Source organism: Cynocephalus volans, chromosome 15 (genome assembly GCF_027409185.1).
Source record: "Cynocephalus volans isolate mCynVol1 chromosome 15, mCynVol1.pri, whole genome shotgun sequence".
Classification (NCBI taxonomy): Eukaryota; Metazoa; Chordata; class Mammalia; order Dermoptera; family Cynocephalidae; genus Cynocephalus; species Cynocephalus volans.
In genome coordinates, this window is record NC_084474.1 from 93,105,403 (window position 1) to 93,120,094 (window position 14,692).

General features: G+C 38.8%; 1 protein-coding gene across 19 annotated transcripts in view; it reads right to left on the reverse strand.

The window, feature by feature from the left end:
- Positions 1-14,692, reverse strand: part of PTK2 (protein tyrosine kinase 2) — a 299,259-nt gene that overhangs the window by 61,049 nt on the left and 223,518 nt on the right. For all 19 annotated transcript variants that reach the window (XM_063079415.1, XM_063079414.1, XM_063079413.1 and 16 more), the window contains 5 exons: positions 10,674-10,774; positions 9,088-9,203; positions 8,064-8,164; positions 5,473-5,562; positions 2,353-2,557 (listed from right to left, as the gene is read on the reverse strand). In XM_063079415.1, coding sequence (XP_062935485.1) covers positions 2,353-2,557; positions 5,473-5,562; positions 8,064-8,164; positions 9,088-9,203; positions 10,674-10,774 — 613 coding nt within the window. The remainder of the gene's footprint in view (positions 1-2,352; positions 2,558-5,472; positions 5,563-8,063; positions 8,165-9,087; positions 9,204-10,673; positions 10,775-14,692) is intronic.

A 14,692-nucleotide genomic window follows, 5' to 3' on the forward strand; every position in this document is an offset into this window, starting at 1 on the left:
GAGGGAAGGAGGCACTTCAGGCTGAGGGCTGGGTTAGTTTGGCTGCAGTATGTGAAAGGGAAAGGAAGATGCTCTCAGGCCATAATGGAAGAAGGCCTAGATGTTCCGTGGAATCTTCTACCCAAAATTGTGAGAGGTAAAAGGACCCATGGAAAGTTGTTCTGAGCAGGGGAGTTACTTTCCCATGGTGATGCCTCAGGAAGACTGACTAAGCCAGTTATGGCAGACAGATGGGAAAGGAGCCTGGATGGGTGGGCTAGGAATAAAGTGCGACTCTAGGATGGAGATGAAGACAAAGGCTCCATTCTAACCTGTGAGATACAAGAACTGGCCAAAAGAAGGTAATGGCTTTGCTTTTTGCATAAACATGATGTCCAGCTGGCAACTTAAAATGTAGGTTTGGGACTTGTGAGAAAAGGGCAGGAGCAAACCTACAGACAGACAGAGGGGAAGCAGAGCCACATGAATAGGTGAGAATATCCAAGAAGAGAACTAGAGAACACAGGAGGCTGAGAAATTTGGTTAATGCTCAGAGTAATGAAAAGGAACAGCAATTTAGCGAGGCAAAGGAGATGCCAGGGAGGTAGGGTGATGGAAGCAGCATCAGAGAGGGAGAAATGTCAAGGACAGGATCTGTCCAATTGTGAGGAAAGATCAAGGAGGAACAAAAAAATTTATGAGCAAAACATGAAACAAAGCATGTTCAAAACCCAGCTTTAATAGTGAGAGAATATGTAATTACATTCTAAGAGAATTAAATAATAAACTGGAAATTTTCAGATTGAAGACAACTGAGAAGAGACAAGAAAGGGGTCTAGAAACAGTGGAAGGCCTATCGTGTGAAAGGAAGAAGAGTTGTCCTACGGGGCCCAGAAAGTGGAACCACACCAGTGGGTGAGAGTTCCAGAGAGCAAGAGTGTGGCCAGTCTTTCCGAGCCCATCCTCACATGTTGTGAATAACAGTCTCCTCCACCAGATTTTAAACTCTGTGGAGGCAGGGACTGGGTTTTATCCACTGGTAACGCACAGAGCCTAGCTTAGAACAATGAGGGTGCTGAGCGAACATATGCTGACTGCATGAACCTTTTAGACTTGACCCATGGGTCCTCACTCTTCCTTGAAACGTCCTCGTTTTCAGGAATCTTGTCTAGCAGGGTGAGCTGCCTGAAGACGCTTTGAGGCTGAGAGCATGTTCAACACTGGGTGTGAAGGTTGGGCTAGATGAGCTTTCAGGGTCTTCTGGACCCCGATACTTGGTGATTTTTATGAAAAAGACTAAAATACAGCAAGAAAAAAAGAAAAAAAAACTCATAAAATTGGGGAAGTATCTTAAATGTGAAAAGAGGTGATATAGCACACACTGAACCACGATGTTGTTTATATAATTAAGCTCCTCATGCCTATGTATTATATTAAAACATTTACTGAAGTGTTAAGTCTCAATCTAGACTCGAATTCAATGTAACAAATGTTTATTGAGCACTTATGTGGTGCCAGGTCCTAAGCTTGGCACTGGGACTTCAGAAATGAGTAAGACACAGTGATGCCTGTCAAGAGGCTTGAGTCCAGCCAGGGACACAGACAGCAGGTGAGACCCTCTCTAGGCCAGGCAACAGTAGACTCTACAGACACGCTTCTCTGAGGGATTAAGCACACCAAATGGTCTTTGTGTGTTCCCTCCAGGAGACCTGGGGCTACTGGAGGTTTGGGGTCTAACAGTGCCTGGCACAAAGCAGGAGCCACAAAATAAAATGGCACCTGAACAAGCAATGGATGTTTTACATAGAAAAGAAGTATTCAAAAGGTGCCAAAGTAGTAGCTATCTCTTTGGGGATAGGGTTGATTAGGGAAGTCTCCTGAGTGAGGTAATACCTAAGCTGGATCCTGAAAACTGAATAAGAGTTTATCAGGTGGGAAACGTGAGGAAAGGCATTTCTGGGAGAGAAAAATAACATGTGAAAAGGCAGTGAGCTATGCTAGGAGGATTATTAGTAGTTAGGTATTGCTGGAGCATAAAGTATAAGGGAGATGAAGGGGCTGTGTGAGATGAGACTGGAGAGGTAGAGAGGAACTAAATTATTACTGGTCTTATACGCCATGCTAAGGCACAAGCTAGAGGAGAGAGATGTGATCATAATTTGAACTTTATCAAGATTTTTAAGTTATAATTTATGCAAGATTCTAGCAAGATACAAAGAAACATAAGTTAATGTAAAAGTAATTTTGTTTGTACAAGAAATAGTTCAGCCTTAGACGTACTGATAAAATGACCTTAAAATGCAATTATACTGCAAAGGAGGAGAAGCAGAATAATCTGCCCCCACCCCAGGCCCTCTCCACCCCTGCTCCTACCTGAGCTGAGCTTTAAGTTCAGTAAACCTGGGCCGCCTGCTGGGGTCATAGGCCCAGCATTTCGTCATAAGGCTGTAGAGGGTAGGAGGACAATTTGGAGGCATTGGTAATCTCTCCCCATTTTCAATTCGACCAATCACATCATTGTTCTTCACTCCTTGAAAAGGCTTCACACCATGCATCAGTATCTCCCACATACATACACCTGTGAAGTGGGAATGAAAACACAACAGTGAACTCAGTTCCAAGAGGGCGACTCTCAGGTTTCAGGAACAATATCATAGTTGGTACTAAAGTACCAGCTGAGAGAGAACCAAAGCAGCATTCAGTTTACTCTATCATAAAACAAAAACAGCAACAATAATTTGATATGAAGTGAATAATGAAATACTGAATTATTATCAAGGAAAAAGTCATAATTTTTCTTGGAGGTTTATTTCTCTGAAAACCCTATATGAGAAAAATGGCCCACCAGCTACAATGATATTTCATGGCTTAATGAACCAGTTCAAAAAAAGTTAAATGAATTTTAGATTTTCCCTCCACTTTGGTCCAACTTGCTTGTAATTATAGCAGCTAACTTGAGGCCTAACAAAGAAAATCCTAAAATTTAACTCAACATATTTTAAACATTCCTTAAAATGTTTCCCTTAATGAGGTTGCCTAGGGTGCATATGGCATTATTATCTTGTTTATCCATTAATCAGTCACTGTTTGCCTACAGGAAAAGCTGTGGACTTCTTTGGACTGTAGTGATCTTGTCCACAAATGTCACAACACAACCTCAAAAAGTTTTCTTGCACTCAACTCTTGGGAAATTAAATACTTTCACAATATCTTCTGAACAATCCTTAAGAATTTACCTTTAAGACAAACAAAAAACCCTAAAACTGAGAACAATGACTATGTAATGCAATGAAAAGGAAACAAAGAAAGAAGGCTGGCATCAACGGTGGCTGCTTTCTCCCAGCATCTTATAATCACTACTCTGTACTTTGGCCATCTGGACTTCTTGCCACCTTCTGAACATGCCACAAACATACCTTTGCTTGCCTTACATTCTCTATGTTTAGTGCCCTTTTCTTTTTCACAAACTCTCCTCTTCTTAGGTGCATTTGTAATGCAGTTCTTCTATAATAAATGTACATTGTATAACTGGTGACTTGAGGAGACAAACTGTGACTTCATTTTTGCAACTTCAGTACCTAGAATGGTATCTACCTCAAAGGCATATTACCATATTAATGTGAATTTGAATCTGAAATTAGCCCCAAATCCAAAAATTTCAAAGTAAAGCCTCTGTGACAAAACTAATCCCTCTTCTCATCAGAAAATGTGACAATATTATCAGTAATAACAACACTTTTCATTTCTTGAGAACTTCATATGTGCCTGGCCCTGTCTTGGAAATATACATATATTATCCCTAATCCTCACAATAACTTTACATTTCTTTAAATACTGTATCTTATCATATCTGATAAGATCAGATCCACTGATTACAAGAAACATCATAATTATATATGACCAAAAAAAGGGAAGAAATGCTGAAAACTAAATTATGGTACAGGATTTAAGAGGTAAGAAAGGATTCTTAGTTTTAGGTTTTTTTTGGTTTGTTTTCGTTCTTAGAATTTTTATTTTATTCTTACCAAAAAAGCTCTTTTCAACTCATTCTGACATTAAAGTAACAACAACATGAACAAAATAGTTTACAAAGTCCTCAGGAGTGAAGGCACAGACATCTACATAAAAAAAATGACACAATTAACACCAATTATAAAATGCCATTTAATTTAAGATACACCCCAGTTCCAGAAATTTTAAAATGTGAGGGGGAAAAAAAGGCACTTTAGAATCTCTGAAATATGAAATTTCTTTGAGAGGTTCAATAATCTGCTCTGTGGGTTACACAGCTAATAATCAAGATCTTGGGATCTGAACCCAAAGTGGACTCTAAAGCCTTTTTTAATCATGTTATGCTATCTCCTGCTCTACTTGAAATTTCCTTCATCTAATTATCAATCAGGGCACTAAATGGTTATTAAAAATCAAAAGCAAGTAAATGGAAAGAAAAATAAGAACAATTACTTGATATACGTATATAAAGTTATTTTTATTTATAGGAGAAAAAAGGTATATAAACTGAACAGGGCATCTCTTCTGAAGTAGCTTCTAATCTAGCAGAGATAGCACACACACAAGACCATTCACAGGATCAATATGTGAGTGTTACAACAGAGAGAAAGTGCAGGGAACACAGAGAAAGTGAGTTCATAAATGCTCGAGACACCTGCTACATAAGGCTTCCTGAAGAGGGGACATTTAAGGTAGACCCTGAAGGTTAGATAGGATTTCAACTAGAGGACAGGATGTAAGGATAAGGTATTCCAGGGAGAAGGAATAACACCAGGAAAGGCAGGGGTGAGGGGAAGTGTCATCCATATTAAAAATGGTGAGCAGCTTTACAATTTGGCTGCAGTAGATTTGACAAGTAGCACAGAATGAAGGAGGGCCACAGCTGGGAGGTACTGCGCTAACCCAGAGGGCAGCAGTAGGAGGAAAATGACCACGATTACCTTAGAACAGGTATGAAGGGACAAATGACATCAAAGAAACAGAAGCTACAGAAGCCAAAATCAAACTTCCAAGCCCTAAGACAAGTCAGGAAGGAGGCCAGATTCCAGAATTAGGAGATGAAGTGCAATCTCAGATACTCTGGGCTGGAAGGGCTTCCATAGAGCCAGAAGGATTGTTGACTGTTTCAAGTTGTTTCCATTAAAGCAATGAAGGAGACAGCAAAGGAGAGAGGAGAAAAGAAGGAAATGGATATCTCCCATGAGGGAAGAAGCAGCAGCAAAGGGGGAAGAGGAAGGAAGAGTGGTAGAAGGAGCTGGTGAGTCAGAGCGCTGCGATGTCACAGAGCCATGCCTTAGAGCTCACATGGGGCATATGCTCAGAGATTTTATCAAATGAACCAGAAGAAGTTTGACGAAGGAGACAGTTAAGTTGGGTACGGATTAATCAACCGACACAGTTGGAAAAGAGATAGAGCTAAGTTTATTTCGTAGAATATATGAAACATAATTTTAAAAAGACAAAACTTAAAAAAATACTCACCAAACATCCATACGTCACTAGCTGAGGTAAAACGTCGAAAATTGATTGACTCTGGAGCCATCCATTTAATAGGCAATTTTCCTTTGGAAGCTAGAAGATCAATTTAGAAAATAACTTTTCTCTGTTATCTGCTTAAGAATCTAAAAGAGCCAGCAGAGATTTTCAGTACCAAAATAAAAAGCTTTCTCTGTTTGACCCCTTGAAACTTCTGTTTCTTTGGAAGAACTACTTATTTCCTTGAAGTTCTGAGGTCGTTTGGGGGTGATAAGTGGTGAGACAGGAGTAGGGAAATAAAGTACTGATGTCCTACCTTCCATAGAGAAGCAGGGAGCAGGGAGGTAGAGTAAATGTAAGGTTTCATAACAGATCCTTATCTATTGGATGGAATCCTTGCTCTACAATTTCCTGCTAATAATATATAGTCCATTCTCACTGGTGGTAGTTATGCTCTATAAAATCGTTGCAAACACGGAACCCCTGCTCCTAAGGGAAATATGTACACATAAATACATACTCACATAGATTATAATTTTAAACCCTAAAACAACTCATTCTGGTAGGTTCTATTTTCTTTAGAAAGAGGCTCAATTATGTTAAGTTACTTGCCTGAAGCTGCCCCATTAACAGGTGCCAGAGTTGGGATTCAAACTCCCTCCAGCTGCCCCCAAGCCGGAACTGCTGCCTCTGCCCTGTGCTGCCCGCCTCCCCACTCCATCCTCCCACTGAGACAGGAGGGAAAGTGTTGATTTGATGGACCTTGGTTGGGGACATGCATATGGGGGAGTCTAAATTTTTCACTGCTCTGTGCATGTTCTTAAATGACCGCAGAAGCACTTTGAGTAGTGATTTTAGCACTAGGTGAATGCACAAATATGGAGCCTACAGTAATTAGGAAGAGCAGGAAGGAGCAATGGAAAGAAAAAGGCCACTTCTTTAGGAAAGCCTCAAATCAGCCCTTGGTAGAGGCTTAAAAACTTTCCTTTGTGCCACAAAGGCAAACAATTCACAATCTTACTAAAACATTGCTCCAGCTATCGAGTCCCAAAGTGAACAATCCAGAGTATCCTACTTCAACGAATTCTCATTCTCAAAGGCAGAAACAAAAGTATTCTTAAACATGGTATAAGGTGTAACAGAGATACTGAATACCTGCCCAGTGCCCCAGAAGCAGAGAGGAAACGGCAACTGAGTGGACAGTCAGGGAAGACTTCAGGGAGAGGACATGAGAGTGGACGGAGCTGGCCAGGAGGACAGGGCACAGAACGACCAACTGGGCTCAGAGGGGCCTGAGCAGGGCACAGGGTTGTGCCAGCCTGCCAGGGGTCTGGACTTTCTCCTGTAAGCAATGAGCCACCTTTGAAGACTACTACAATTCTTAGACAGAGGAGCATTTTGAAGAATCCCTAACCCTTTGGGGTTACATTTCCATATCCTAATGGGATTTATACTTATTAATCTTTCTGAGATAAGATTTGTGTTAATTTATCAAGTGCCCATTTTAAATGTTTAAGTGATATGGAATTTTGGTCATCATACTAATTGGAATTTAGTTCTTTATTAGAATTCTAGGATTTGGACTAGTTAAGATTGGAGCTGGATATGAAATGTATTTCAAAATTGTGAAAAGCTCATTTGGTCTTTTTTAAATTAAATGACTAAGTAACCAAAACAAATAAACAACAAAACAATTTTCTTTTCATATATCAAAGGATCACTGTTGACAGGCTAGTGACTGTTGATCAACTAGTGACAGGCTACAGTATACAGAAAGCATATGGAAAGAGAACAATTATGAGATAAAATATAAAATAAAAGAGACTAGATCTGAATGTAAAAATCTAGGCTCATTTTGCTGTAATCTAAAAATCAAACACTGAGAAATTGGCCATTGTAAAACAGTGGTAACTATTAGTATATATACTAATAGCATAATTTAGATTTAATAATCTAAACCATAGCTGAAGTCCCAGAAATATGAAAACATTATTGATAAAAATATTTGTTCAATAATAGTTTGAAGAACCAATTCCATGTGATTCCAAGACCGGCAAAATTAAATTCTCATGAGCTAGATTTCAGTTCAAAAACTAATGGATCAATGTTGTTGGACTTAGCAGACTAGACATTTTTAAGTCAGATCCCTTTTATTGAGGCAATCAATGCACCTACCCCATCAGCTGTGAGGTGACTATGTCTACTGGGTGAAGGACATATGGTGCAAGATTTAATAAAAAACAAACAAAAATAGGAATGGTTGCTTTCAACATTTTCCAGGTTTTGAAAGGTTTGCCATGATTATCTGGGGTGAGGTTCTAAGCTGCTTTAGTGGAACATATAGAAAATGCTGTACTCCCACACCAAAAGGCAATACAATCAGGCCATGCACCATGCCCCTGTGTCTCCTCCTCCAACAGTTAGGTTAGCTTAGTTGGTGAGAGCAACGCTTTATAACACCAAGGTCAAGGGTTTGGGTCCGTGTAACAGCCAGCCACCAAAAAACAAAAACAAAAACAAAAAAACATACCTTTTAAGACATACAAATACATTAAAGATTCTGAGCTTATTTTTTAGTGATTACTCTGATTTCTTACCTTTGTAGTAAGTACTGTCTTCCATATATCGGGATAATCCAAAGTCTCCTAATTTTACACAATCATTTGAGGATACCAGAACATTCCGAGCAGCAATGTCCCTGATAAGGAAGAATTTGGGACAATAAATTTTAACACAAGAAAAACAACCCACAAACTCATCTATTATATAAAGGCACACTGATAGGTACTTTGAAAGAAAGGCAGCTTATATACAATGCAAATAGATTATTATGTTTTATATAAAAATACATAAATACATATATATAACTTTACTTCATATATATTCCTTTTGGCAGATATTTACTCACTGATATCATGATGATTATTTTGAACGATGGCAAAGTATACTGTCAAATAATAAAAATCTTTACCATCTTCATAAAATCATATTACCAACTGCATTAACTGACAGACAGTGATATACAACTGGGGTCCGTAACCTTGCCATTATCAGAGAGATCTCCTTAAATAAAAGTTATCTTCTCAACACTTGTAAGTGATCTTGCTGATACAGTCTGTTTTAATACTCAATAACAAAATAGAAATTCTAACATAACACTTGGGAAACAAATTGTAAGGGCTTTCACTTGCATTCAAAACTACAGACTTGGACTATAAACAGAAGTTCCCCAGACTGCCAACAGATGTCACCTGTAAGACTGTGGAATCCTGGAAAGTTCCAGGACAATATCTGCTTTAGGGACTACTTGCACATGTTCACTGCTCTAGTGCCAGCCTCTCAATCGTATTTGTGGAAGGAATAAATGACTTGAAAGTATCATAACATGTTTCAAACTCCATGTGTGGAAAATTCTTTAACTATGTGTATTAACACAACTCAGCACTTCACTCTGATAGAACACAATGCAGCATAACTTTCTAGTACCCATGTTCGATGGACTGCAATGTTATGGAAGGGTCTGTAGGGCACAGTAAGTAACTTTTCCTTCCCTGTTTCTACCCATGCTCAGCACTTCCCCTGCTCAGAAGGTGACTTAGCAGCTTTATGACTATACCTTACCTGTGTACAAATCTTTTGCTCTCTAGATACGCAAGAGCTGTACTAAGCTGATAGGCATACAGGATCAAAGATGCTAGATCCAAACTGTATTTCCTTACTTGCAAAAATGACCTCAGCTTTTGGAACAATGGTCAAGAGAAAAAAGAAAAATAATTAGTGACAGAGAATAGAAATCAATAGCAAAAAAGTTACATTCAGCAACAATGCTGACCATTTCCAAACCCATTTTTAACAATATGAGAATGGCTTCAATTTTCTAATAAAAAAGCATAACAAATAAAACATTTTAACTCAGATACCATACATAGTTAATCATTCTTTACGTGAAATCCTATTGTAAAATTAGAATATTTTTGACTACAGACAAATTTCTAGAAAAATATAGAAAAAGATATGCTTCAAGGGAATGAATTTAAGCACAGTATGAAGTATTGCTAAATAATATTAGTTAAAGAACAAAAAGATCTAGTTAGTATTCAAACAAGTCTAACACACAACCAGTCAGTTCACCTCCACTTCAAGCCTCATGCGTCTCTGGGAAGGTATGAAGATAATGTAATGAGGAGGAAGGAGAGGCAAGAGGAACATGTGCCCACCCCCCCCACGAAGTTCTGGATGCAGAAGAGTAAAACAGCAGTCACACATGTGTATTTATCCCACTGGGTTTACTAGTTTCTACTACCACTGACACCATTAATTTAGCTAAATGCTAACATGGCAAAGAAAGGCAGATGAATTTAATACCTTAATTCTACAAAATCAATAACCAAAAGAAACATTTAGCAACAGTTTTCAAGCCAGAAGATAAAAGCAGAAGCAGAAAAATACTGTGAGCAAAAAATATACATAAACATTCCATTTGATTTCAAAATGTAGGGCAGAGGAAGAAGGTGTACTGTTTAGCTGATGCAAACACAGAGTGCGGCCCCACTTGCCCTGCCTGGAGAGTTTGATTCAGGAGGCCTGGGGTGGGGTGCAAGAATGTGCATTTCTAACAGGTTTCCAGGTTATGGTGATACCCTGATTAAACAGTTTCTGTATTCTGGAGAAATTCACAGAGAGCTGTTCGCACTCTGTTACTCACATTTTAAAAAAGAAACTGTGACTGATATTAGTTGGTCTAAAAGACGCTGGAAAGGGAATTCTCAAAAAGATTAAGGAACTGTTTAGATTTACCTAAATTCAGCATTAATTTACCCAAACTCCATTAACATTGCTTCTTTCATCCTCAACTCATTGGGCTAGTTTTCTAGGCAACAGCACCAGAGAGAAAAAAAGAACCACTTGGTCGCCTATTGCTACCATCCTGATAAAACATTTGGTTGGTGAAGGTACTGCTGCCAAGTGTTGTCAGGAGATTATTTGGGAATTTAATGATGAAGATATTTATATCCATATTCCCTAAACCAAAACTACAACAACATACATCCTAAGTCAGAACTCTCATGAAAATCCAAGATATAAACTGAATATACTTCCCTTTCCAAGTTGTCAAACACTGAGTGTAGACTAAATGATTATGAAGCATGAGACTACCGTGTAGTCACTGTGACCAGACAGAAAGCAAGCTTTGGGGACTGTGGTACCTCTCCAAGTGTGCACAGCTCCATGATTATCCAGACGGGATTCTCTGTGATGACTCCGATCAGCTTCACAATATGAGGATGGTCAAACTGACGCATGGTTACTGGGGAAAAAGTTGTCCATGGTTATTTTTTTGAAAACACGTTCAGTTTTTCTGAAGACTAGTTCAACTAAGACACAAGGTTGATAATGTGGGAACTTTGAACTCAACTCCACAGGTCAGTTCCCCAAACAAGTGGGCATAAATTGGCACAAAAAGGCACATCTTACTGTTGAGCCAGTAAACTTATTAGCAATTTTCCAGGGGAGAATTTATTGTGAATAAAGTCTTAAGAAAACCCTGTATTTTTTTCTAAAGACAAATTTGACCTTGGACTAACATTCTAGGTTTTCCTCTGGAAATCTGATAAAGTAGGAATGTTTAATTCCTTAACTAGGCAACACTCTTTATGTTAAACATCATTCCTTATCGGTAAATTGCTGGGGGAGGAAGGTGGGACAGGACTATAAATACCCGGTGGGAAGCCATTGTTAGGAGTTTCCTTCAGTGTGTAGACTAGGATAACTGGGCACATTCCCTGCACAGCCCTGGAAGCCATGCCCACAGGGCTATCACAAAGGATTTCTGTCTTGGACATAGTGGTTCCTGCATCTACTCTGTGGCCTTGTCCACTTGCATGTAACTGGTTGCTCTCAAGACTCTAAAGAAGACTAGTTCCTGGACAGCTGCAAGGACTTTCATATCAGAAAAATGCACGACACTGCCATGTTGGCATGCTGTTTCGGTCCTGTACTGCTCTCAGGGAGAGTCCAATGTGGCCTACGGCAGTCATATGAGTTTGACTGTCTGGACTGAGCCCAAGGTGACCAAGAGGGCACTGCACATATACAAATATTCCTATGTGTGAGTACATATATTTAAGTGTGTATGCATTAATAATTTCTAATATCAGGGCTAAGATCACTTGCACAGCATACTAGGATTAGTAAGACATAGTACAATCTTCACAGAACTACAGGACCTCAAAACTGAAAGTAAACTGAAAGGTGACCCAGTTTAGAGGCTCCAAAAATATCTGGATTTCATAGACTATTAAAATGGAAAAAACAATTTTTATGACGCCAAGTAAGGACATTAGAATAGTAGCAACAATAATTTTCTTTTAATATTACCAACATGTAATATTGCCAACATGTTATAAAATAACTGGTATCTAAATACTGTCAGGAAAAATTGTGAAAGACTTTGAAATGGGCAAAAAAATATTAGTGGGTGTTCTGTTTAGCTCTCTTATTTATTTTACAACTCCTAAGTTGTAGGAAACTGATAATAACGTACATAATTCTTGTCCATAAAAATGCAACTCTGTGTGTGAGGAAATAAAATTAAATTTTTTGCACATATTTTAAAATTCATTTCAAAACTCCTTATTCCATATATATGTGTGGTTCTTGGAATTCTCCCTTGAACCAGCTGTAACATCTTATGGGTTTCCTCATTAATAATTTTATTACTTTTCTATTCCATTTTTTTCTGCCTGTTAGGAAAAAATGTTTAAAATCACATGCAAATGAGAGCCCTCTGAAAATCTGAAGACTGTGTTCAGATTCCTTTGGTATGTCTTTTCTATGCTAAACGACCTCGACTATTTCTCAGAAGGTATGTCTTCCAGCTTCTTCACAGCTGCAGTCACCTTCCACTGGATGAGGCCTGCATTATTTATACCCATTTCAAGTGTGAAGCCCACCGTGCAAGGTAACTCAGAGCTGGGTAAAGCTGGGGTAGACGGGGTCGCTCACAGCTCTTACTCTGGACACCATATATCCTATCAACACACCCAAAGAACACATTAGTTTCTTGCAAAGTCACCACCTTCACTTAAAAACAACTCTAACTTCTAATGCTGTGTTTTCCCATTTTTTTTTCTCATATTCCAAGAATAGGACCTGGTAGTCTTTTTTTTTTTTTTTTTTTTAAACCCACATAATGTAAACACCCAGTACAAAATCCAAAATGTATCATTAAATTTCAACTTGTCAGATTCAGCTCATCACTTAAGTATACTGTGATACTTCTGGGTAAACCTCCACGCACCCAGTGTACTTAACTTACTCTTATTTTCAATTTACTACTGTTCAGTATCACATTTGGTTTTATGCTATCCTCACATGTAATTATCAAGCCTTTTATATTTCCTCTGAAGTAACTACTAAAAATACTAAACAGCACAGAGCTAAGAGGAGAGGAGAGTCCTGTGGTCACTAGTTCTCAAACTGAACTAAAAATCAATAGTGTGAGCAGTTTAACCTGGTGTGTAAGCACATAGGGGCAGTAAGCTAAGTCCCAGTGGCTGCCACTTGCTTTTGTAAATAAAGTTTTACTGCAACACAGTCTTGCTCATTGCTTTATGTATTATCTGTGGATGTCTTCACATTACAATGACAGAACTGAATAGTTGGGACAGATACTAAATGGCCTGGAAAACCATAAAATAATCACTACATGGCCCTTTACAGAAAAAGTTTAACAATTATGGATCTAGGCCATACTTCTCTTATATATAGCCTTTTAAAGCCCCATAGAAGTTTAAATATACTACATCTATTACATTTCCCTAAAATAATAGCCGAGTAACCCTTTCAAAGAAGAAAACAAGGTTAGTGTGACCTGACCACTGTAATACTATATAAGTGATTTTTGTAATGATGCCATAGTCCTACAAAAATCGCAATACTGTACTGATCAGAATAATATTAGAAAAAGATAAATGGGCCGACCCCGTGGCTCACTCGGGAAAGTGCGGCGCTGAGGGTGCAGCGGCGCTGGGAGCGCTGAGGCCGCGGGTTTGGATCCTATATAGGGATGGCCAGTGCGCTCACTGGCTGAGTGCGGTGTGGGCGACACCATGCCAAGGGTTGCGATCCCCTTACCAGTCACAAAAAAAAAAAAAAAAGAAAAGAAAAGAAAAAGATAAATGATTTTTAAAATTTGCATTTCTGAAAATATATAATACACAGGAATACCACCAAAGGTAAGGAGTACAGGTGTTAGGTAATGATGACTGATGTAGTGTGTGTTTTCTTGGCCTAGGCACTCTGTGGAAATAGGATTATGGATGTACAGCTGTCCCTCAGTATCTGCGGGGGATTGGTTCCAGGACCCATGGATACCAAGATCTGCGGATGCTCAAGTCCCTTAAATAAAATAGTGTATTTGCATATAGCTTACACACACCCTCCCATATACTCTAAATCATCTCTAGATTACTTATAATACCTAACATCATAATGTAAATGTATGTAAATAGCTGTTACACTGCACTGTTTTTTATTTGTATTATTTTTAACTGTTGTTGTATTGTTATATTACTTATTTTTTCTAATTATTTTCTAACTACAGTTGGTTGAATCCACAGACGCAGAACCTGCGGATACAGAGGGCCGACTGTACTTAGGTTTAATCGAGAAGTCACAGTGTGATTTACTCTATGACTTATTAATTTATTGGACTATTAGGAGGTAAATATTTTCTAAAGGGAAAGTAGAAGGCATTCATTCAATGTGCTGCAATGAAGGACACCAAGATTCAGTCTTACAACCATCTACTGAGTGCCTTTCATGTGTTAAGTACTGTGGTGGGCACTGGGAAAGGAACAATGCACAAAACAAGCATGGTCCTGTTCCTAGGGAGCTCAAAGCCTAGGGGGAGAGATAAACAATAATCATTCGTAAACAAAGTATACTTAATTACAAATCCCCAGGAAGGAAAAGAACAAGGTCCTGTGAGAGGAGAAACACAAAGGAGAAACCTACTTTACATGTGGTGGTCAGAAAAGGGCTCTCTGGGGAGGTGATGTTTAAGTCTGAGCTAACGGGGCTGAGGAATGGGAAGGGACAAGCCATAGGGGAGAGGAGGACCACCACAGCTTGAGGGCAGGTAGAAAAGAGTGTGATGTGTTCAAGCTGGACAAGATCCTTGCTCTCCAAGAGTTTCCTTAGGGAGAAAACTATGTATGTATAA